This window comes from Neolamprologus multifasciatus, chromosome 23 (assembly GCF_963576455.1).
Source record: "Neolamprologus multifasciatus chromosome 23, fNeoMul1.2, whole genome shotgun sequence".
Classification (NCBI taxonomy): Eukaryota; Metazoa; Chordata; class Actinopteri; order Cichliformes; family Cichlidae; genus Neolamprologus; species Neolamprologus multifasciatus.
Window position 1 is genome coordinate 20,796,439 of NC_140460.1, and position 25,373 is coordinate 20,821,811.

At 40.1% G+C, this 25,373-nt stretch overlaps 3 protein-coding genes across 19 annotated transcripts in view; 1 reads left to right on the forward strand and 2 right to left on the reverse strand.

The window, feature by feature from the left end:
* LOC146491478 (uncharacterized) overlaps positions 1–7,715 on the reverse strand; it is a 29,205-nt gene extending 21,490 nt beyond the window's left edge. For 8 of the 12 annotated variants that reach the window (XM_085152450.1, XM_085152451.1, XM_085152453.1 and 5 more), the window contains exons 1-2: positions 7,575–7,715; positions 4,657–5,091 (exon numbers count right to left, since the gene is read on the reverse strand). In XM_085152450.1, coding sequence (XP_085008576.1) covers positions 4,657–5,044 — 388 coding nt within the window. In that variant the 5' untranslated portion in view covers positions 5,045–5,091; positions 7,575–7,715. Of the gene's footprint in view, positions 1–4,656; positions 5,092–5,730; positions 7,526–7,574 lie in introns of those variants that run through there. The other 4 variants (XM_085152448.1, XM_085152449.1, XM_085152447.1 and 1 more) reach the window with 4 other exon arrangements.
* Positions 7,716–12,879: 5,164 nt separating this feature from the next.
* ephx2 (epoxide hydrolase 2, cytoplasmic) lies at positions 12,880–20,935 on the forward strand. Of its 6 annotated transcripts, none has more exons than XM_085152462.1 (18): positions 12,880–13,150; positions 14,291–14,369; positions 14,431–14,611; positions 14,968–15,158; positions 15,253–15,387; positions 15,496–15,567; positions 15,650–15,745; positions 16,038–16,116; positions 16,386–16,420; positions 16,501–16,527; positions 16,602–16,687; positions 16,763–16,874; positions 16,960–17,034; positions 17,144–17,186; positions 17,286–17,388; positions 17,698–17,767; positions 18,027–18,107; positions 18,194–20,935. In XM_085152462.1, the coding sequence occupies exons 1-18, from the start codon at positions 13,047–13,049 to the stop codon at positions 18,338–18,340; spliced, it is 1,716 nt and encodes a 571-aa protein (XP_085008588.1). In that variant the 5' UTR covers positions 12,880–13,046; the 3' UTR covers positions 18,341–20,935. The 6 variants fall into 6 exon arrangements, with proteins under 6 accessions (XP_085008588.1, XP_085008589.1, XP_085008590.1 ...); XM_085152463.1 differs by having other exon boundaries at positions 15,253–15,375; XM_085152464.1 differs by having other exon boundaries at positions 12,881–13,150; positions 14,449–14,611.
* plaat1l (phospholipase A and acyltransferase 1-like) lies at positions 18,378–25,299 on the reverse strand. The gene is made up of 5 exons (XM_085152478.1): positions 23,297–25,299; positions 20,285–20,414; positions 19,746–19,834; positions 19,510–19,674; positions 18,378–19,425 (listed from the first exon to the last, which is right to left on the reverse strand). Exons 1-5 carry the CDS (start codon positions 23,303–23,305, stop codon positions 19,360–19,362), a joined length of 459 nt encoding a protein of 152 aa, XP_085008604.1. The 5' UTR covers positions 23,306–25,299; the 3' UTR covers positions 18,378–19,359.
* Positions 25,300–25,373: the final 74 nt, after the last annotated feature.

Consider the following 25,373-nt stretch of genomic DNA (forward strand, 5'->3'; position numbering starts at 1 on the left):
CACTAGTGTATTTAGGCATGTGGACATGGTCAAGACAACCTACTGACGTTCAAACTGACTATCAGAGTGGAGAAGAAAGGTTATTTAATTGACCTTGAAATTGGCATTGCTGTTTGTGCTAGATGGTCTGGTCTGAGTATTTGAGAAACTACTGATCTACAGGGATTTTCACAGCCTACCTGAGTCCATTGCTTTTTGAAGACAGTGATGGCTGCGTCCAGTGAGAATACACAGCATGTCAAATAAAGTAACTGGTTTGACCATGGCAAGTAGTTCACAGTAGGGGAGACCGGGGATAGTTGTAACATTTTTGACATTTCTGTCTGTAAATTAGAGCTCTTTTAAGGTAGTGGATTCAAAATGTAATGCAAAGTATTTACATGTCTCTGCTATTAAATAGTGCAGCTATTTTCTCTGCAGCACAATTACCCATTGCATGGTATGGTCTCAAACACAAAGAGTGAAATGTTACAATTAACCCCATAGTCTGGGTTAGTTGTAACATATCCTGGGGTGAAATGTAACACAATGAAATAAGGGTACTGACAAAACATTAACATGTAATCTTTGTTTATTCAACACATGAATGCACTTAGAGCCATTTATGTAACTGTGTGTGTGTGTGACAGAATGCAGAAATCTAGCTTTTGAACATGTTCCAACCCCCCAAAAAAGACAAGTTATGGAATTTTCTGCAACTGAATATTTCAGTCATTTTGGTTGGTCTTCCTTGAGTTTGGCCTCATTGGCTCAGTGTGCATTATAACCTACAACTCTTGCATCAATTTTGAACATAACAATGAAGCTGAAAAAATGTAGTTGTTCACCAGCATCGCAATTCCATTACTTTTTATCACGGCTTACCTTGGTGTGGTTTGCTAAGTGCTTCAGAAAGATGAGGAAATCTGTTTCTTGCACCCATCCTGATTTATTTCCATTACCAATACTTCTTACTGGTCCACCTCTGACACAGTGGTCTGCATAATGTATGTGTGGGAACACAAACAGTGGAGGAATTGTGTTGCCAATGGCATTAACCGCATATACAAAAGCGACCAGTGAACCTCTCTCTGCTGATGTCATATCCCCAACTTGTTCAATATAAGTTAAAGTAATAGTGTGGTAAGTTGTAACATCTGCATTATTGTTACAACTAACCCAGACTGTTGCTGTTACAACTGACCCAGACTCCTATAGCCATGAACTAGCTAACATTACAGCCAACGGCTAAAACTTTAGCACTAAAGACCTACACAGAATATATCCCCATAGACATACAAATAACATAATTTAAGTTTGATGAGTTTAACTGCAAAGCAGATAATGCTATTAGAAATTGAAATAAAGTAGAAAAACTTACTTTTTGGCATAAAAATTACTTTTTTTCGTGTTAAATTGTCTGTGTTTGACAAAATGTGCTGATTTTTCACATGTGGTAGCAGAACCGAGTTGGGCATGTACAGGATGAGTCACATCATTTGAAACTTAGCCCTGATTGGAGAAATTGGAAGTGTTACAACTGACCCACGTTACAACTATCCCCGGTCTCCCCTACTCAAATGGTCTCCACAGTCAGAACCCAATCTTTGGGCTGTCCAGAGCTGGGAGATTTACATCATGGACGTACAGCTGACAAATCTGCAGCAACTATGTGATGCCATCATGTCAAAATGGACCAAAATATCTATGGAACGTTTCTAGCACCTTGTTGAATCTGTGCCACAACGAATTAAGGCAGTTTTGAAGGCAAAAGGAGAGACTGAAAATGATAAATTTGTCATATTTAGTTCATCTTGATTTTGACAGCAATGACAGTCTCAACAGGTGCATTTTCCCCATTGTGTAGCATCCCCTCTTCTTTTAACAACACTGACCATAGATTTTTGGGAACTAAGGAGACCAGTTGCTGAACTTTTGTAGGGGGAATGTTGTCGCATTTGTGTCTGATGTAGGATTCTATGTACTCAGTCCTGGGTCTTCTTTGTCATATCTTTGGTTTCATGTACCAACTGTTTTAAGCTGGCGAAAGGTTTGGACTGCAGACCAGCCAGCTCAGCACCAAAACTCTTCTACCACAAAGCCATCAATGTAACTGAAACTGTCTTCAGTTTAGCACCTTATTGCCAAAATATGCAAGGCCTTCCCTGAAAAGGTTGTCGTCTGGATGTGAGCATATGTTGCTCTAAGACAGGGGTGTCCAAACTTTTTTCACTGAGGGCCACATACATAGAAATATAGGAGGGGGTGGGCCACTTACTAGAAATTAGGTATATAACCTTAACTTTAGTGTATTAAAGTTAGAAAAATCACTTACAAGTGGTCGAATATATTATATTGTTGAATATAATTAAAGACAAAACTGCCTTCATCACAGCTTTCCATAAATGGATCTTTATTGATATATTGAGAAAAAGCTTTGGTAGCTCATTCTCAGAACAGCAGCCTCAGATTTCCTCTTAGACAGAAGATTTACAGCACAGAGAAAAAACAATAAAGGGGAAAATGGGAGGGGCACATTTCAAGTTTGTTATTTAAGTTATTGGGCTTAGCAACACACCTATTAACGTTCGTTTGAAACCGTTATCAACATTAACAGACTGAGCTGGACTTAATAACAGGAGTGCATATAATTTTAGTAAATTATTCTGGTTAGTATGTAAATCGGGACATCCAGCCGCGGTGCTGATCCGACGCTACTCGTGCCAAAAATCCAGACAAATGTCAATTGATCAAGGAGCAAATCTGCATCAGATGAGATCAGCTGACTTTGCGTGTGCTGTGCACAGCGGTGTGTACTCTGTGTGTTAACAAGAAAAGCGCATATAAGAAAGTGGTGTGCAAAAGCAGGGTAGTGACAGAATTGATGCGCATTATTGATATTTGAAGCATGTGTACCTGCACATTAACACACGGGTACTGTGGAATATATGTTTTACTCACCTAAAGTGCTCGTCCACTCCCCGCAAAAAAATAGCAGCTGTGCGGTGTCTGTGGCATCAGTGCTCTCATCGCATGCGATGGAGTAAAAATCAAAAGCACAGCTTTATCAGACATTTGCAGTTTAATGTTGGCTGACAAGTCTTCAACAACTGGATTTCTGGACATGCTGACGTTGTTGACGGGCGCATTATTTCGGTGACTTTAACGAGGCCGTGTTTTATGAGGTCTCCATCTGAAAAAGGCTTGCCATGTCTTGCGATGAGTTGGGCGACCTCATAGCTGGCTATTGTAGCCTTTTCCTGGACCTTTTGACCACAAAAAAATGACTGTTGCTGACCCCGCAGGAGAGCTACCCTTTGCTTTAATTTCTGCTCTCGCTCAGCACCAGTGTAGGATGCATAGGCCTGATGTTTGGTTTCATAATGACGTCGTACATTATACTCTTTCATAACTGCCATAATTTCAGTGCAGATCAAACAGACACACTTCCCCTTGAATTCTTTGATGAAATATTCACTCTCCCACCATGTCTGAAATTTTCTGCATTCACTTTCTACCTTTCGCTTCTTTGGTTCTGCCATGTTTAGTAACTAACTTGGGCTAAATTTCTTCTGTGATTGTCCTTTTTGGTGGAGCAACTGCCTCGATCGACAGTAGCTCCCCCTGGTGTTAAAACTAAGAAGTGCAATACACTCAAGCAAAAGTTGAAGTGCGGGCCATATTCGATTCTATTTATAAAATTACTTGCGGGCCAATTAAAAATGGATCGGGGGCCGCAGTTGGCCCGCGGGCCGGAGTTTGGACACCCCTGCTCTAAGACCTATATATACTCCTTTCAGCACTGATGTTGCCTTCCCAGATGTGCAAGGTGCCAATTCGATAGGCACTGAAGCATCTCCATACTATCAAAAATACAGTAAGTGAGAACCGATAACAAGGACATGATGTCCATGATGACCAAAAAGAATTTTACCTTTCAATTCTTGTAACCTCAGAAGAGTTTTGCACCCTGCCTCAGTCCATTTTAAATTAGCTTTTGTCCCAGAGAAGACAGCAGCATTTCTCTTTGTGTTCAAATATGGTTTCTTTGCATGATAGAGCATTAATTGCCATTTGTGGACAGCCTGGTGAACTGTGTTCACAGGCAGTATTTCTGAGTGCATGCAGGTATTTCCATGACAGAATCATGCCCGTTTTTAAACCTGTGCTGCCTGAGGATCAAAATAGCACAGCTATACGATAATGTTTTTCAGCCATGACCCTTGCATGTATAGATTCTCTGAATCATTGCATTATGCACTGCAGATGATGAGATATTCAATGTCTTTATAGTTTTAGGTTAAGGAACATTATCCTAAAACTGTTCCTGATTTAGTGGTAAAATCTTTCTCCAGCTGTTTGTTTTAGAATCATTTACTTTTCCAGGATATATTTATTTATTTTCAACATTTGGTATCTTTTCGGTTTTCTGTGTTTAGTTGTGAATAAAAACTGTTTTTATACGCTTTGCAAATCTTATTAATCTTAAAATTAATTACACTTTACCTAGCATCTCAACTTTTTTGGAATTGGGGTTATACTATGAATTAAATGCAGTTGTCTTGCAAACTCGTAAATACATATTTCCACTGGCACATTTTTATAGAATTAGTGCATCGAAGAAACGAAATAATGAAAAATGTAACAAGTGACAACCAGACTTCTGTCCTAAAATACCTTGTAAGTAGTTCCTGTCCATTTGTGGTTCTTCCTTGAAAGAAAAGCAGCTGATCCAGTGGTGCAAGTCAAACTTGGTCTCTCTGGAAGTTTCATTTGTTTTCTCAGAAAGAAAAGGAAGCCTCCCTAAAGTCCTCTTCCTCGTCATGTCTATAATCTTGAGTAACTCATAGCAGGCTTCTTCGCCTTTTTTAATGACTGAGTCCAGTATCATTCTTCTTTTGTTTTCATCAGTTTTCTCTGCCTGTATTAAGCTGACCTCTTCCTCACCAAGAACCCCTTTCTGATTCAAATTCTGCACAATCACAGACAGATTCTTCAATTCTCTCACAAGATGGACTCTGGCAGTCTTGACATAATCTTTGGCAGACTGCGATGTACAAGCCATGTTTTCTGCGTTCAGTGTGTCCTTCACTCTGAACCAACTTCACTGATCTGCAAAACAAGATACTAGTTTGAAAATGTTAATTTAATTATTATACTTGTGATGTATTATGTTTTATGTAAAATTCAAACTGAATTTATCTCACAGTAAGCCTCTCTGCAGGGTGAGAAACCTAGAGTTAAAGAAGTGTGAAAAATAGTTCAGGAAGAAAACCAAGCAGGCAAAGATAAACCTCAACACTGTAATTTTCATGATGCTTGGCAAGGTCTAAACCTCATGGTCAGAAAACAGTGTCAGCTGATTATGTGCTGAAGACCTGTGCTACTGAGTTGGAATAGGCCCTTACTTGATTTTTTCCAGTGCCTTCTGCACTCTGCTGGACTCTGGGTGCACTCTGCACCTTTCTGTCTAGAAAAAAAGAAAGAAAGTTAAACATACAGCTGATTACAAGGTTCAAGGTTCTTTATTTGTCACATGCATAGTTATACAAGTATAACACACAGTGAAATGTAGCCTGACACGCTCCTCGACATGTGCAAAAATGGGGGGGTCGGGGTGGGGGTAGAGGAGGAACATTATGTAGTAGCAGCAAGCAGGTGAATTCTGTACATTAATATGAATAGACATCTGACTATTTTACAGAATAGACAATATAAACATATTTAAAACTAAAGGAATTTGAAATGTACATTGTGCCTGGGTTTAGAGTGTCTAGAACAGAGTCCTGTCTCAGTCAATTATAGATGATGTGAGAGGGCGGGTGTGTGTGTTTAGGGCCCGGATGGCTTGGGGATAGAAGCTCCTCTTGAGTCTCTCTGTCCTTGCCTGGATGATGCGGAACCTTCTGCCGGATTGCAGAAGTTGGAAGAGTTTGTTGCCAGGATGGGACGGGTCCTTCAGTATCTGCGCTGCTCTAGTCCGTCATCTCCTAGTGTAGGTGTCCTGAAGCGGGGGGAGAGCAATCCTGCAGCAGCGTTCTGCTGTACGGATCACTCTCCTGTGTTGATGGTGATGCTGTTAGAGACGCATCTACCCACCCTCACCACCTGAGTTCTGCCAGTGAGGAAGTCCAACACCCATGCACACAGATGGCTGTTAAGTCCCAGATCCCAGATGTGTTGCTTTAACATCAATGCTGGGCAAGTGCATAGAGAGAGTCGTGTTTAACCTCTCTCTAAGGCAAAGCGTGGTTTGGAGGATTGCAACTTAATTGTAGTAGACACTGTGGCAGCAGCAGAGAACCACACTGGGCGCCACTCCCATCACATTAGAACAACAGGCTACAATTTACCTAGGATAACCAAAACTGGAGAACAGGTTATTGGAAACCCACTGTGGGAATCTTGTGCCAAAGTACTGGAAAGGAAAGTTCATCCTTTAGATGAACCTTGGATGGAGGAGGAACAATGCAAATCAACCACAAGCATCAATTTCCTTCCACTTATCCAGGTCACAGTTCAGTCGGTGTGGTCATGGCTGCCATGGGGTGACAGGTGAGGTACACCATGGACAGGTTGCTTGTTTAACACACAGAGAAAGACAACCATTTGCACTCAACTTCATACCTATGGAATCACCAATATAAATCCACTACAAAAATACAAACTCCACACATGAATTTTCGAGTCACAGATTTGAACCCAGGACCATCTTGCTGTGGGGTAACAGGGCTGCCCCACAGTGCTAACACCCGCAGCAACATGTTGCCCCAACGCCAGCTAATCTAAATAAAACGATTTTTAAAAAACTGCACAATTTGTCAAATGCTCCAAATCCCAAAAAGCCCAACAAAATCCAGCACACATTCAGTCCAAATTTTCAAACTGTGTTTTTGCTCTCTCATTAACCTCATTTACAAAAAAAAAAAGTTCTAATAAAGAGCCTTTTCCTGCCATTTAAAAAACAAAAAGGTCTCCCCCACAACAACAGATACAAAAGTTTTTCCTTATTTTAATTATTTCCTCTGGCTTCTACTCACAAATCCGTCTAGCATCGTAATCCCTTAATCCGGCCCGTGTTTTCCGGTTGTTTCTGTCAACTGGAGGTGCGTGTTCCGTAAACAAGACAAGAACGGTAAGACGAGTTGTGAGTCCAGATGTTGCAGGATGAAGATGTTTTGAAGTTCAGCAGCACCTGCCGCCAACTTTTTCGACCAAACAGTTTTGGACAACCTCTTCACAAACTCCTGCCTGCCTTCCGTTTGCTGTCCATCAAATGCGGGTTTATGAGCGTGAATGTTTTTGGCGCGAACCGGAAAAAAGCGAATGCCTTGTAGGCGTGTTTATATGGGCGTTTCTTGACAAGGTAAACAAAAATAGATGTGGGTTATTTGGCCTTTGCCATATATAACCCTAATTTAAAAAAGGGCGTGGAGGTAGATAATATCTGAACATGTGAACATGATTCATTAATTCATGTTCTCTGTAATAAGTTACAGTTCAGCTGAGAACAAAACTTTTGGTTTCTTTACCACCAGGTTACCTACAAAAACACAAATTTTAAAAACCGCCCAGCTCTTCTTGATGAATCTTACCTGTATGGCACTGTGTTCAGATATCACACAGACGGTTTTATTTTCTGCGTGTGTCCACGCGTAGGCGACTTTGGGAAAAATGCCGCCAGTCATGTCGTTACTCCCAGTTTTCATAAGAACGCATCCTGTAAAAAGCGGAACTCGTAATGCCTGGAGGGTCCACTGGATGCCGCCATTGGACCAGAAGACGTCAAAACGAGTCCGCTTAAGTCCAGACGCTTTTCTTTCCAAGCTTCTTAAACTACAATGACCTGGATGACTGAGAACCTTCACAGACATAGTCCTCTTTTGTTTACCGAGCAGTGTACACAATCCACCAATATACTATACTACTAGACAAACAACATGATACACTTTAAGTACTTTAAAAATGAACTTATCATTTCAGAAGTATTTAAGATGAATCAAGTCTAAAATTAGACTTTTAAAAATATTTTATGTTAAGTCCAGTAAAACAGATTTTAGATGAAAACTTTGAGCTTTGGGGATGTTTTGAGTTTTCTTTGATCATCTTTGTTTTATAGTTTTGTATTCTGTTTTGATTATATGTTAATATCTCTATTATTTCTTAGTGTCTTCATGTCTTATCATTTTCTTATACCTTTGGTGTTGTGGTTTCATGTCTTTAGTTCTCAGTTTCTAAATCTTTAGGTTAACCCCCTCTTGTGTTCCCATTCTGTTCCCTCAGTCTTGTGTGTTTTGTCTTCTGTCTCTGTGTCAGACTCGTCCATTTAAGTCTTAGTCCTGGTCTCAGTGTTACTTATTTCCTGTCTTATGTTGTTGTTATTCTGTTTTTGTGTGTATTCGCTCAGTCGCCACTCATCTTTTGTCATGTTTTTTCTTGTGGCTGTGTCCTGCTACATTGTCTGTTTCCCAAGAAGAATGAAAGTTTTGGATATTTTGTTTCTGTTCTTTAGTTTGTATTATGTTAAACCTCAGCAATAAAGTTGCTTTTAAGCTTATTTCTCGTTTCTTGGGCCCTTTATTTTAAATCCAACTCCTGTCTGCTGCAAAGCTTCCTTGACAGGTGTAGAAGCCATCATATGTGTTGCTATTGTTATATTGATTAGAGTGAAAATCTTCTGTGTCAGGTCAAACGTGTTTGTAGATCAAATGCTATTGCAACCCTTTTGGAAATAAGGTAGCACCTAAAAGTACAGAAAGAGTCCCAATCACGTATATAAGCTAGTGAATCACTGCTGAGTCAGTGTGTGGACCAGTCTTTAGTGGTGAGATTTAGTGGCGTATTCTGCATATGTTAAAACTTGGTGTTTTCTTTGAGCTGCTGGTGAGTAGCAGGTATCTGCTGGCAGCAGAAGTGTACCTTTAATTTGGTAAACCCTTTCTTTTGTCTTTCCTTAGGGTATTTTAGTTTGTGGATGACTTTTGTTTAGTTGAAATAGCAGTGTTGCCATTTCTTTGAGTTGAGTCCTTTTTACTAAAAGAGTTTCACACTTGCTCTGTTTCCCTTTTTCTTTTATAGTCTCCCATCATCCCGAGCCCGTATTCATTGAGGCGTAACACTAGTTGTTGTCCTGCCTCCACCTGGTGTGGAACTGTGAGTTGCCTGGGTAAAGGAGAAATCTCAAACTGCCACTCAGATATTTGCTGAGTCAGACCATCTACAAAAGAAAAGACAAAAGCAAAACATTTATAAAGCAAATAAAGCATATGAAACAAAAATGAAAGAAGCATGTTTTTGTTTTTTGTTTTTTTTGCACTTTTGGAAATAAATTAACAAATAAATACATTTAAAAATAAACTTAGAAAATGTTAAATTCTGATATATTGTTGTAAAAAAAGTCACAAACAGAGAGATTTTAATTTTTACCATCAATAGACTGGATAAAACCAAGCTCTTCCAAACAGCTGCTTTTCACCTTGAGTTGGAAGGTGTAACTGATTTTCATCAAGACTGAGTAAGGTTAGGAGAAGGAAAGATTCTCTCCAGGTACTCCCCCTTCCTCCCACAGTCCAAAGACATGCAAATAGTGGGGTTGGGTTATTTGGTGATACTAAATTGCCCATAGGTGTGAATGTGAGTGTAAATGGCTGTCTGTCTGATAGCCCTGCGGCAGACTGGTGATATGTCCAGGGTGTACTCCACCTCTTACCCTGAGCAGCTGGCATACGTGCTCTCATGTTCTAAACCCAGTTATGGCAGCAGTAATGTGGCAGGTTACAAAACTTGAGAGGGGTGCCAAAAAGTGATTTACAGTATTTAAATGGTTGGTACTTAATCTGTCATCCAATTTTATTTCACATATATCCCTCATGAATGTCACAAAGTAGAAGTTGCAATCAGTTTTTGGCCTTTATTTATCTGTGTAAAAAGTCTCACTGACATTAAACATGTAGAGTACACTAGATATGACCATTGGACCAGGAAAACAGATTTCTCCTTTTCTGATGTTTACCAACCAAGTGAATCAGTTTACTACCACGAGGATCACCACTGAAAATACTAAAATAGCACATGTATTTATTTTTTAATGGAAGACTTCTACCTTCATCTAAATTTATTTTGCCAAGAACATGTATTTTAAGGCAAAGTGTGTGTTTCTACCAGACCACCAGGAAAAAATCGCCCCTCCAGGAATCTGTGTCTCCATGAGAAGTGAGATGTCTATGGATAAATTTGAAAACTTTGAGAAGGAACACCAGACTGGCTGTGATAGCTGGGAATGAAATAATGTTTTTGATGTTTTTCTGTACAATTATCTGCACGAAATCCACAATTTAGACTGCCATATGTACATTATGTACCAACTTTCCAAAAGACAACACATTTGATTGTTTGATATTTTCCTCATTAATGTTAATCTTAACATTGTATTGACATATATTGTATTTACAGTAGCGGTTTTTGATATGGGCGACACGGGCAGTTGCCCAGGGCGGCATCGTGGTGGGGGCGGCGCGGGATTCTCTGTTCGCCCAGGGCACCAAACAGACTAAGACCGCCCCTGTGTATTTACTTAAAACCTCCACCTAAGTTCATTTGAGGTCAGTTTAGTTACTAAAGTACAATCCTTAATCTCATTATCACTCAGATTTTAAGAAAACTAAAACTAATTGTACCATGAATTACATTATAATTTTAATATCACTTATTTTCTGTCAGTGCTGTCGGATTATAATATTATTTTATGCCATGTTAGACCCCTAATTAAAGATTGTGAATTATTATGTAGTTTCAGTTTGCATTATGCTCCTGAATTAGAAGAAGGTGATAACTATTACATTTGGTAAACTGATTTGCATTACATGAGACTGTTGATTTATTGTGAATGAATGATATTGTTTTATGATGCAGTATACTGCTGAGTTATAAGAAATACTGTTTGCAGAAAGTCATCGCCTTATTTGTCTGGTTAGAAGAGAACAGAGCATACTGCCCCATCTTAGCAGGAGCAGATAAACAGGGAGCCAAGGTCGTAGCTTAGGCGCTGTGTGAGAAAGAATGTGAATGTTTAGGCTTTTATGATTAGGTGGGGGCCACTAGAGGCTATAAGAGTTTGATCAAGGCTCCACCATTTTGAGATCTGATGCTGTCTGCTGTATGGTGTCCATCTCCCACGCGTGTGTTCATTAAATCATCGTTTGACTTGACCCGGCCGGACCAGTGTGGTTATTTTTGGTTTTCCTCTTGTATCCATCCCCAATATTTGAATCCGTAACAGTGCCCAGCAGGAAAGAACAGCTTCCCCGTGCAGTGCCGTGTCCATCAGTATTGAGTATGGATAAACCTGAGAACTTCAGAAGAACACTTGATGTTGAAGATTTTATTCTAAATTATTCTAATATGTATGTGTTCCGATTGATCCATGCATTTGTGTGTATACATATATATTTTTTTTCACTGTTTGCTTGTTTTCAACTCTGACTTCTAAATTAATCTGTTTTTTTTCTTGTTTTCTAATCAGATGACTGTGAGCACAAACTGGACCAAAACAGCACAGATACATCTCTTCCTGTTTGACGACAATAGGACTGTGATACTGCTGAGTGAGGGGAAGCCATATCCTCATCATCCAGAGCGATATGAAGCTTGGCCCCAGTCGCGACATAGAATTGGTCTGACTGGAGGCTGTTACTGGGAGGTTGAATGGGAAAGAAAGGTCAACATAGCGGTAACTTACAAAGATATTGAAGATTATCATAGTGTACTCCTGGAGCTTGTATTGTTGTGAAGATGGTTACTACTCCTTGCATAATAAAATCATCAGACCTATAAATTCTCCTCACAGCTGGTCCTCCAACTAAGTAGGAGTGCATTTGGACTGGAATGCTGGCACTTTGTCTTTCTACGGAGTCTCCTCAGACCCACCAATCCACCTCCACACTTTCTACACAACATTCGCTGACTCTGTTTGTGCAGGATTTGGATTCTGGGAAGGGCCTGGCTCCTTAGTGTCTCCCTGCCAGCTCTAGTTTGATGGGAGTCCGCTTGTCTTAATAGACAGTTTGCCAGCACTTGCTTTTTTGATAATCTTTTTAAAACTGTGCATCACATACACATTAGAAGTGGCAGTCATGGAGTAAACAAACATACTACTGTATCATGATATGTGGTCTAAAATAGTAAAGATGTCAGTGTCATGGTACAGAAGTTCAGCAATACTTGACATATTAGAAGTGAATCAGCTACAGTACATAAATATGTCTGTGTAGCAGAAGGAAAGCGACGCCCAACAACATTCTTATTTTTAATTAACTTATTCACCACATTTGTCCATTTAAATAATTTGTTCATCTCATTTCGTTATTGGTGTGATTTGCTGTGTCTGATTCCTTCTTTACTTGCTGCTTTTTATTTTGTTTGGTTTAATTAGATTTATATTTTATCACATGAAAAGGTTTCATATTTATAGAAGAATGCTAAAAAAAACCTCTTCCTGACACATTGCAAATATGAGTCAACTATGTTAACAGCTGCTCAAAACTTGTAACGTAGAAACACCGACTTGAAGTGATGAAGCTACAGAGAACTGTATCATGTAGTCACTGCCTTTAAAACATAATAACAATAATAATAACAACAACAACAACAACAATAATAATAATGATATAGTGATATTATATATGATAGTAGCATTTTACAACTTTAAAAGAAATGTTTCATTTGTAGATCATTGTCAGACGGACACTAAAAAGTTTTGAATCGGTTTTTTTTAAATTGTTGTTTAACGTACTTTTTATTATCATTATTAAACATAAAGAGGACATGTCTGGTCTTTTATTCATGGAACTGGTTTCAACAAAAATTTTGGTTTGTTATGAGAAGTCACGTGCATGTCTGGTCTCGCCGCTGTTTTTCAGTTCAGTATGAGCTCACTGGGTAAGTGGGAGGACCTGCAGTGAGTCTATTAGGGCAAAGTTTACCCTGTACACGGGTGCAGCAGCAGCAGCAGCAGCAGAGATCCTGAATACCGTTTGGAGATCCCGAAAGCAAAAAGAACCGATCGAGAGATGGCTGATAAGAAAGCCATCCTGTTCAACTTCTGGGGAGTCGCTGTCTCTGCCAGACCTGCTGCCGTTTTTAAAAAGCTGGAAGAGTTGCACAACCTACCGGGGTAAGAAGTGACCGTTTTGCAACATCTCTGAACCGCACAGACGTGTCGTATGGAGACCGCTTTGTCTTTATATTTGATTATATTAAAAAAAACCAAAAAAACAACAACAACAAAAATGGCAGCACGGTGGCACTGTTGCCGCACAGCAAGAAGGTCCTGAGTTCAATTCCAACATCAGGCCGGGGTCTTTCTGTGTGGAGTTTGCATGTTCTCCCCGTGTTTGCGTGGGTTCCCTCCGGGTACTCCGGCTTCCTCTCACCGTCCAAAGACATGCAGCTTGTGGGGATAGGTAAATTGGAAAATCCAAATTGCCATCAGGTGTGAATGTGCGAGTGAATGTGAGCGCGAATGATTGTCTGTCCCTGTGTGTTAGCCCTGCGACAGACTGGCGACCTGTCCAGGGTGTACCCCGCCTCTTGCCCTATGACAGCTGGGATAGGCTCCAGCACCCCCCGCGACCCTGAAAAGGAGAAGCGGAGGCGAATGGATGGATGAACAAACAAAAAACAATGAAATACGCAGCTGCTGCACGAATGTGTGATTGTTTATTTACAGTGTGAGTGAGTGTGGATATCAGATCTGCGCTTCAAGCTGGATAGTTATTACAACAGCAAAGAAAACTGCTGGAAATGAGCAGGTGCACGTACTACATGGCCAAAAATATGTGAACATACTTGGCAACTTTTTGTTTACAGCAATGTTAATTTTAGACAACAACAAAAAAGTTTTGTCCATAACATTTTGAAATTATGGCAAGTATTGATCATGTTGATGAGATAGAGGTCTCAGAAACACTTACAGCAGGGATTTTCTGGATTACCTCTGTGTTAATTTAACAGACTGGACTCAGGTCCAGTCTGTTAAATTAACATCTCTGCCTTTTCGTTCCCGGTTGTAGAATGTGCTTTGTAAAGCTGATTGTATAACTTTTATTCTGACTTGCAAAAACTTATAACTTCCTCAAAGTCTTTGCTCTTTGCAGGCACTTCTAGCTGATTCTGTTTTATCTCAGACCTGATCTAAGAGTTCAGTAAACATTTGCCTGAGAGCTGAGTGTTATAGATAAAAACCACCAAGGCTCGCCCATCTCGGTGTTTCTAATCACCTCATTAATCTTAGGTTTTGTGCTCTGTTTCTCAGAGGTTTTCTCTCCAGTGTGGAGTCCAAAGACGACGGCGCCCTGAGGCAGGCTGAGAGAGGAGCCATGACACTTACACAGGTGGGCGAAGACATTTACAGTTTCACTTCATGCCTTTTGTTGCTATTTCACTGATGTACAGCTGTGTGTCTGTGTGCAGATGATCCCAGCTTTGGAAGACGAGTGTGTGCAGGAAGCCCGGGACAGGAGTGTGACTCTGCCGTCTGATTGGTCAGTTAAAGGGCTGCTAGACAAACTCACAGAGGCAATGATGGACGTCCAAGCAGCCGTGCTGAAGACAGCTGCTGTCCTGCGACGCAACGGTACACAAAACACTCTTTAAAGAAGCAAACTTACAGAGGAGTTGGAGCCAGAGGAGTCGAAAGAAAGCAGGTTTAAGCCACGTCCACATTGGCTTCCTCTGTATAAAGAAATAAGTAGAAAAAATTTCCGATCTGGTTGAAAAACCTTGTTTAATTTCTCTCACTGCAAAATATTTCTGTTCTGAATTCCTGTGTCCCTCATCTTTGAAAGAGACAGTCACCTTTATTTCAGCACGATATCTGCGTAAAGTGAACATTGTCACTGCTACCTGCTTGTTTAAATGCATTATGGGGGAAAAAGTAGGTCACTACCATTTAAATGATGTCTAATCTTTACGTCAACCTCTGATCTAAAGGGTTACTGACAGCTGTGCTGGCCAATCACTGGGTAGATGACAGAGCGGCTGGAGATGGCACAGGTCGCCTTCTCTCTCTGCTGGGCGGCCATTTTGACCTGGTCCTCCAGTCCTGCCACTTGGGTCACAGGGTCCCTGAGCCCGCCATGTTCAGCTCTGCCCTGCAGCGCCTGGGGGTGACACCCAAACAGGTAGAGGGTTTCGTGATGTAGACAATAAATATGCAGCATCACTGAGATTAAATTCTTGTATATCAGATATTATGAGTCATCTGTCTCTATTCAGGCGTTGTGGCTGGATGCTGATGTTGAGGGTGTAAAAGCCGCAGAGGGAGCAGGGATGAAGGCCGTCTTGGTGGAAAATCTGGATGCTGCTCTGGAGAAACTGTCTGAATTTACTGGCTTTCAGGTTTGTGTCACTCTGAGTATCTTCTCTGATGCAGTGGGTTTAAAGACCCTCACATTTAGATCTAACTACAACAAAGAAAATGATTACATTAATAACATTTGTATACGTTTGAATTTCCAGGCTGTTGGAACAGTGAGTCCCCCACCATCCTGCAGCCCTGATGAAGTCTCCCATGGCTACATCACCATAAAAGTATTAATATCTATCAGTGTCAGCAACCTGTTGAATTATGAAAACACAACACAGCTGAAATGCTGCTGGCTGTCTTTTCCAGCCTGGTGTGAGGACTCATTATGTGGAAATGGGCTCCGGTCCACCGGTGCTACTGTGTCACGGTTTCCCGGAGAGCTGGTACTCCTGGAGGTACCAGGTAACCTGTTTCCATTGGATATGTTGGGACGCACGAAATAGTCACCTTCCAAAGTGTATTCAGAGGGTGTTTGAGATTAGATCCAGTTAGAGATACACTAAGAGTCTGAGATATACCTTTTTAGATTTATAAATTGTCATGTTTTCCATTTAATTCAAGTCTTTGTTCTCATTTATTTAAGTTTGCAGTTATATTTACTTGTTGTTGGTGGTGTTATGTTTTTTTTTAAATCTTGCAATAATCCTGAAATAAAAGCCATGATCATTGAACAACCCTGTCACCCCTGTGCTAGATCCCGGCCTTGGCTGCAGCAGGATTCAGGGTTTTAGCTCTGGACATGAAAGGATATGGAGAGTCCACAGCGCCCCCTGGTAGGTTGAAATACTGAAAATATAGACTGTACTTAAAAGATGTATGTAGCTTCCCAGTATAAATTCTTTATAATGAACAGCAGGGATATGTCACTTCCCCTAGCCCTTAATGCCCAGGATCAAAAGACCTAAAATGTTCAGCTTGAGGCTTAACTACCACACTTTTACCAGTGTGTGACATCAGAGAAGCTACAACCATCCTTTATATACAGTCTTTGTGTGGACTCAGCTCAGTGTTGGTGTAATTCCTGCCATATTGACTCTCACAGACATAGAGGAATATTCTCATGAGGAGCTTTGTAAGGTACACAAAAATATTAAATCTACAGATTTAGTATTGTTTTAAAATGTTTTTCTGAATCATATTTTTCTCTCTTTTTTCAGGAGTTAGTCGTATTTTTGGATAAAATGGTGAGTATCAACACTGTCATTGAATAGCATGATAACTTAAAGTTTACACAAAAGCTTATGGTCCCCTGTTCCAGTCCATACCACAGGTCACCCTGGTGGGTCACGACTGGGGCGGCTCCCTGGTGTGGGCCATGGCCCGCTTCTATCCTGAGAGAATCAGGTGAACACATACAGACACACACAGTCCCCCAGAGCCTGTACAGTGAAGTCAAAGTGCTTTTCCATGTGCGTGAAGGGCTGTGGCATCGTTGAACACCCCAATGTTCAAGTTGAATCCTTTGGTTCCTGCTTTCGAGAGACTGAAGGCTATTCCAATATTTGACTATCAGGTCTACTTCCAAACACCAGTAAGTGTTATATATATATATTAATGTTAATGTTTGTTTCTGTCACAGAAAAACTGCAGCTTCGTAAGCGGGGTTTGTGTTTCAGGGTGTGGCGGAGGCTGAGCTGGAGAAGGATTTGGAGAGGACGTTCAAGATTTTCTTTTCCAGCAGTAGTGAAGCGGTGCGTGGATCAAATGTACACACACACCCAGCATTGCAGTGTGCAGTTTGAGAGCTAAACAGGTGGAAAAATCACCCACACGTGATGAATGTTTTTCTCTGTACCACAGAAGGGTCGTCCCCCTCTCAGCACCGCAGGAGTGTGCGCTCGAGGTGACGTTTCCTGCTGGTTATCAGTGTTTGCTGTGAATGCTGAAGATTTTTAAATCTTCATTCACAGATCTCATGCTGTGTGTGTGCGCTTTATCACAGGTGGCCTGTTTGTGGGTCTGCCGGAGCAGATTCCCAGGAGCTCTATGCTGACAGAAGCCGACCTGCAGTACTACGTCAGCCAGTACAAAGAAAGAGGCTTCAGGTTGCAGATTTTCCAGCTTCCTGTAGATTGTGTTTTTGTGTGCTCAGCCAACAAATAATATTTATGTTTATTACATGAAAGCATCCACTGTGATGGGTGATTCTTACACAGCCTTTTGTTAAAATTAGCATTTTAATTACATCCTGCAGTTCCTGCTTTTATGTTTATGGCACTAAAATGAGTATTTTGCAGATTGTAGACTGCTGGTGAGAAGAAATTTGATGTCATAAGTAAATATTCCTGAACAGTCAGTTAAATTATCCAGTTCTGTGAAGAGTCACTGAGTAACCTTTGGGCTTTATTTTACAGGGGGCCCTTGAACTGGTATCGAAACAGTGATGCAAACTGGAAGTGGATGTGTTCCCGGCCCTTTGAGAAGGTTTGGTGCAGTGTCACAAACATATTACAGGCTGTAAATTAAAGCTGTGACTTTGGGGTCCCAGTATTGAAGCAAATGCAGAATTGCTTTAAACCTGCATTCTTCCTGATGACCAGCAGGAGGCACCTCTGGAATCATAATCATATCAGAATCAGAATACTTTATTGATATAACAAAGGATAAATCAGACTTGTTGACTTGGCAGTCACATCTTGTTATCAAGCTTTCTGATTCACAGTCAGATGTTTGCGTGTTTTAGCTGCTAATGCCGACAATGATGCTGACGGCGGGTAAAGACCCTGTACTGCTGCCGTCCTTTACCAAGGGAATGGAGGACTCGGTAAGAAACAGCAGCATTGACACAGTCAGATGAGCAATTATTGGTTATTGGAAGTGAATCTGATATTTGTTATTTATTAATTGAAGATGCCAAACCTGACCAGAGGACACATCGAAGAGTGTGGACACTGGACGCAGATGGAAAAGCCGGCAGAGACCAACAAAACCCTGATATCCTGGCTTAAAGAGGCGCACAAGAAGACTGAAGGTGGTACTGTGGCTCCCAAACTGTGAAGAAGGAAGGAAGGAGGAAGGAAGGATTCTAACAAGATTTTCAATGTGGCACATAAAAGTTTATTTAGAACAACTTAGACACTCACAAGCAGTTTTAAGAGTGAATGAGCCTCCCATGAAAAATGTATTCAGACAGAAACTGATGTGCAACCAACAGGGAGGAAAATGTTCTGCTAAAACAGGAAAAAACTGTACTACAAGTAACAAAAATAAGAAATATCACAGTTCAAGATAAAGATTATATTTTAACAAAATGTATAAAATCTCATTATTTTAATGAAACAGCATGAACATTTTCTCTTTAATTTGGAGAACGAAAGTGCCATTATTAAACACTTTTAAGGTCATCTTAAAATCCTAATGTATCTGTTTTGTGGTTGTTGTTTTTGCTTTGTTTTCAGTTTGATAATTGCTTTTTTTTCTTGCACAAGTACTTCTTTTTTTTTTTTTCCTGTAAATGAAATTGAGATTTTAAAAATCAGTGCATATACATGAACACATTTAACAAATAATATAATATTAGTAAAAAAAAAAATACAAATACAAATAATGATAATTATTCAGGAAATCAAGAACAAAACTAATGGGTGGGGGGAGGGGTTTAGAAAGGAAATGAATGAGGGATATAAGGATAATGGAAAGGAGGTAAATAAAGAGGTAATGTGAAGGAAAGGGAGGAATTAAGGGATGGGATAAATGAAGAAATGATGGCAGGAAGGAAGGGGTAGGAGAAAAATAAGGAAACGGGAAGGAAGAAATGTAAAGAAATAGAAGTGAGGATATGATAACAAGGAAAGGTGGTGGGAAAGTAAGTAAATTAGGGAAGGAATGATGACAGAAAAAAAGGGAGGATGTGAGGAATAAGGAGAAGCAGAATGGAAGAAAGGAGGTGTAAAAAGGGACTAAGGTAAGGGTAGAAACCGAGGAGAAGGATTCTTTTTAAACGTTCTCCAAACTTCATGCAGCTGATTCAGAGAAGAACAGCACCCCCTGGTGGTGAAGATGAGCGCACACCTGGTTTACAGCTGTTTCTCCTTGAACAGTTTCTTCCAGGCTGGCATGATATACTCATAGATCTCATCAATCTGCAGCACGCACACACAAACACACCAGCTTTAAGCATGCTTCACAGCAAATAAACAGAAGGTGGCGCTCTTCCCTTGGCTTACCTGTTCAGACTTCTTCACTCCGTATCTAAAAAGTGTCGCCTGATGCTCGCTGTTGTGAAACAGGATGTCAAAGGTCACCTCGCGGCCCATCATGTCCTCGATGGCGGGCTTCACCACACCGTGGAAGTCCCGCGGAGGGTGCGTGTCATCCAGCATGTTGTTGACCTGTTTTAAAACACACTTGAAGTCACTGTCTTTAACAAACTCATCATATATGTTTAACCCACTCATGCTACCTTGTATTTCTTCCCCAAAAGCTCCAGAGGGTCCAGTTTGACCTCTGACCTGAGAGCTCGGCCGTACAGCAGCAGTTTGGTGTCTGAATCTGACAAAGACAAGAAATCAAATTATTTTAAGAGGCAGATTTCCAGAGGAAGGATCAAGAAAAATAAAGTTTATCTGTCATATTATAATCTTTGTTACATGAGCTGATAGGAAACCTTTTTTTTCTGTGTTATATGGAAAACTGAGCCGATTCTTGTAGGTGTACATGTCGTCCATCTCTTCTCAACAGATATCATCACATACAAAGCATAAATCCTGCGTTCTCACATCATGTCCATCTTTCAAAGATGAAAAATTTCTTATTGACAGTTTTACATTTTTGCAGAATTTGAGACTAACATAATAACCTCTTGCTGATGTTCATTGTTTAACACTCTTTTCTATAAAATAATTGTATTTCTTTTAACCAAAATTCAAGAAATTATTCCTGCTCTGGCAGACTTTTTTCACTTGTCTGTGGAAAGGTAAAACCTTAAAAAGTGTCACCAACCTCGACATGTTAGGTGAGCGACGTATGGAACTCCATCCCTTTCTCCATAGTACACTCCGAAATGAGAGAAGTATTTGTTCCTGGGATACTCCACAATGTCCCCTGGGAACAACTTTGGGTGGGAATTTTTCTTTATAAAAATAAAAAAACAAACAGAAGAAGAAAAAAAGAGAGAAAGCGGTAAAAATCATAAAGTTACCACAAACAATCACCCTGTGGTTCTGCTTAACTCTACTCTGGATAAGGCCGAATCAAACTCACTTCAAAAATAGTCCTCGTCTCTACAGGCAAGGACTAAACTTCTATCATCTAAAATATAAACAGACACTGGCAAAAGCACAATCTTCATCACTGGATCTGCACTGCTTTTTTGGCTTTGTCAGTATTCAGTCAGTTGTGCCAGAAAGGGGATTTTTTTTTTTCTTTTAAACCACAAGAAAACCTGAAGTGAGTACAGGCGGCGAAACCACAAGCACTTGTGTGCTATATTACTGTCGAGCAAGTATACTTCTTCTGCCTTTGTTACTATTCATCTTAAATATCTTATACTTCTCAGGTATGAAAAACTGAGAGCAAATTTAATGATGTTAATGCTTAACCAAGCCATCAGGTCTGCAGCTAGAGGTGTTAGTATGAATCCAACCACAGAGTGGTTGGGAGAGCCTTCAGTTTTCAGGCCCCTCTTCTGTGGAACCAGCTTCCAGTTTGGATTCAGGAGACAGACACTATCTCTACTTTTAAGATTAGGCTTAAAACCTTCCTTTTTGCTAAAGCATATAGTTAGGGCTGGACCAGGTGACCCTGAATCCTCCCTTAGTTATGCTGCAATAGATGTAGGCTGCCGGGGGATTCCCATGATGCATTGAGTTTTTCCTTTCCAGTCACCTTTCTCACTCACTATGTATTAACAGACCTCTCTGTATTGAATCGTATCTGTTATTAATCTCTGTCTCTCTTCCACAGCATGTCTTTATCCTGTCTTCCTTCTCTCACCCCAACCGGTCGCAGCAGATGGCCGCCCCTCCCTGAGCCTGGTTCTGCCGGAGGTTTCTTCCTGTTAAAAGGGAGTTTTTCCTTCCCACTGTCGCCAAAGTGCTTGCTCATAGGGGGTCATATGATTGTTGGGCTTTTCTCTGTATCTATGAAGCGCCTTGAGGCGACATTTGTTGTGATTTGGCGCTATATAAATAAAATTGAATTGAATTGAATTGAATAGAGTGTAAATAAAAGCTGGATATAACCACTCTGAAAACGCCCATCAGATTGTGAAACCTCAAGTTGAGCATTTTGGTTCTCACCATCTTAAAGCTAGAAGTGTCAGAATTAGAGCTGGCTGAGAAATGCTCAAAGGATACTGACATGTCAACCACTAGATAGTCTTGCCTTTTTTACCCTAGTAAGGCCAAAATAAACATTAACCCTCAGGTGAGAGTCTTCTTCAGGAGAGAGATGAATATGTTCAAGAACCTGAAAGAAGTCAATCTGCCTTTGACTTAAGCATTTTAGATGTAGGTAACTTGCACTGTAGCCCGCGCTGTAACCTGTCGTCCACCTTCCTACAAATGTAACTAAGAATCACCATCAACACAGGTCATACAGGTATACATGTTGGTAACGGCGATCCGAATAGACTATGCTGTAAATTCTACGTAGATTTCACAGCAAAAACATTGATAAATATAACAAACCAAAAGACTGCCAGCATTTAAAAAGAATGTGGGTTTATGATTGTTAGTAGGAAAGAAAGTTAACTAGCGAACTCGTGGTCCAACATCTGGAGGCTAACATGGGAACAGTGGGGGAGATACTTGATGTTAAATTGCACTAAGAACAAAGTCCTTCTGAAGCAGGGATGAGGGTCATTAGTCTGTCTCCTTTATTCCAGGCATTTGGTCATATAATACACTCTGAAAATATAGCTCTCAATCAAAAATCAGACATTCATCAAACTCCTAATAGTTCATCCTACAGGGACCATGAATATAAAAGAGGAAGAAGGCAGAAAAAGAAAGGCTTCGGCTGCTCCCTTAATAACATGGGCTCACCATGCCAGACGCCCTTCCTGATGGACCATCAAAGGGTTTTGTGTCTCCTCCTGGAATCTAAGCAAGGATCTCTCGCTTGTTAGTCTAATGTGTAGATGACTAAACTTTGAAACCTCTACAGGGACTATGAATATAATATGTTCCAAACTTCAAGGAAGACCATCCAGAACCTGGAATTAATTCATCTGTGATTCAACATTTAAGCTAAAGATTTGTGCCAAATTATCATGTAGATATTTGGACATTAAACTCATATAGATTTTTCGCCTGGGCAGCATGATGAGTAGCTACTTGGAAATTTCACAATTGTCCTAGAAGTTCAACCAACGCTACAGAAAAATATGATGTGTGAATGTGCTCAAATGTTTATCTGAATCTGGTCTTGTTATTTCACTCTGGACTTAAGTGGTAAAGGGTCTGATTGACACTGAGCTTTTTTACTTTCAATTTATGGAAAAACTCAACTGTGGGGGCATAGAAGATGCAACATTTTCAGCAAGGTGGAATGGAAAAGATAAGAAGAGGAAACCATTCAAGAAAAAAAAAAAAAACAGTTCTAAGAAATAGCCGCAATACTATTCTTAACCATTAATGCATGATCTGCTGATCTGGTAACGAGCAGTTTTTGTACATTTTGAGTTGGAAAACAGTACCAAAGACAGGCTTTTGAAGACTTGGGTGGCTTTGGGAAGTCACATGTTTACATTAAATACTTCTGAAGTGAATTCAGAAGCTACTTCATGAGATTTTTTTTTCATTCAAAGTGCCTAATAGTCCATTTAGTGCTCTTTCAGATGAATTAAAGCGCTTACACCAAGCTACAAAGTTATTATAATCAACCATTAGTAACTCCTTTGGGTCCTCTGATTTCAGAAGTAGCACTGAAACACAGTGTCATCTAAAAATTTAAATATTCATGAGTGGCAATTAAAAGCAAGATTCTAGAAAAAGTAATGGTCATACTCACCAGGCCCATGAAGGGAGGATTAAGGTATTCACTGTGGCTGTCTTTGGTCCTTTCTGAACATAAATCCACAGCACATGCACACAGGAACCTCACATCATTTACATACAGCTGTACTCATGTGATATGATGCATCTTCTCAGTCGGTCGCAGTCACAGTACACTGACCACGCTCCTGTCACCCCTTATCACACCTTCTGCATCAAATCATTTGGGTTTCTTTTCCTCCCTTTATATTTTTGCTATATTTTATGTTGCCTGGGATCATTTTGGAGTGGATTTTGTGTCTGAATGCGTGATTCTGTGGTTTTTAGATGAGGTGCTTCATAGTGCACCGACATGAGTCCCTTTGTGTTTCCGATCCCACTACCTCTGGGCGTGTGAAGCAGGTGTTTCCTAAACCGAGGCTAAAAGAGGAAGTAGCTTCAATTGGCTTTTTAATTTTTTTTTCAGCAGAGATAAGTAAGCAAAGTGAGAAAGAGAGAAAGACCCAGAAGCACAGAGAGTCTCAGCTCAGAACCATGAAACTCTCATAATGACTCATTTTAGACCTTTTAATTTGAACACAACACATCACATATGTTGTGTTTTTCCACAGTTCCAACAGCTGTTTCACAATAATGTCCTGACAAGTGCAATAAAGCACTTGAAACATCAAGTCAGCATCAGTCTGATGTAATGTGATGGCATTTTAAAATAGAGACCATCATAGCATGAAGCCATTGAATAATCGTGACCACACCCAGCCACTCCCCACATATACACCCAAAGAAAATCCCACATCAAATGAGGAATTAATGCAACATTACATACTGAAAAAGAGAAACAGTAATAATGAAATCATAATAGTTATTTTATGAGCAAAGTCTTTTTAATTTCTGTCTGATTTTCCAATGTAAAGCAAGTGTTAAATACACAGAGTAATCAGGAGTCTGTCTGATTCAATGTGAGTTTATTTCAGGATATTTATTTAAAGAAAAACATAACAAAGGTCTCCTGATAGCCAGCATAACAAAAACATTTCACCTAAAATTTTATACTGTCCATGCAGAAAGAGAAAAAACATGGTGTGTGTAAGCATGTGGCACTGAAACAGCTGTTTTTTTGTGTGAACAAAGACTTGTTTTTAACTTAAAGTGATCAAAGTCATGAATTGTTGATGTTCACAACCACGGCAGAAGACCAGAAAGAGGATGAAAAAAAAAGAAGAGAGTTTTCTAAGAATAAAATTACACAGCAGACACTTTACTAGGTTCACCTGTTCAGCCAAATGTTGAACCAAACATGAAAATCAGCCAATCACATTGGGGCAACATGGTGCTTTTAGGTATGTAGACATGATCTGCTGAAGTTTAAATTGAGCATCAGAATGGTGGAGAATGGTGATTTGAGTGACTTTTGGCATGGTTATTGGTGGTCTGAGTATTTCAGAAACTGCTTATGTGCTGGGATTTTGCCACACAACCATCTCTAGAGTTTATAGAGAATTGTCAGAAAAAGAAGAAACACCCAGTGAGCAGCAGTCCTCTGAGAGAAAATAGAGAATGGGCAGACTGCATTAAGCTGGTAGGAAGGCAACAGTAACTCAAATAACCACTTATCATAACCAAGGTATGCAGAAGAGCATCTCCGATGATACAACAGAATAGATGGACTACAGCAGGAGAAGACCACACCTCACCAAACTCACCAAAACTGGCCAGAAGATTAGAAAAACATTGCCTGGTCTGATGAGTATCAATTTCTGCTGCAACACTCGGATGGTACAGTTAAAACAGTTAAAAGCTGCTGTTGGTAGCATCATTTACAAACCACAGCCTACCTGAGTATCGTTGCTGACATCTCCATCCCTTTATGAACACAGTGTACCATTTTCAGATGGCTTCTTCCGGCAGGATAACTCGATATCCCATATTTGAGTCAGCAGGTGGAAAACTTTGTTTCAAATTTATAATATTGTGACTTTATTCTTACATATACACACACATGTATATATGTGTGTGTGTATATATATGTGTATGTATGTATGTATGTATATATACATATATACACACATATATACAGCTTTCTTTCTCTCTCC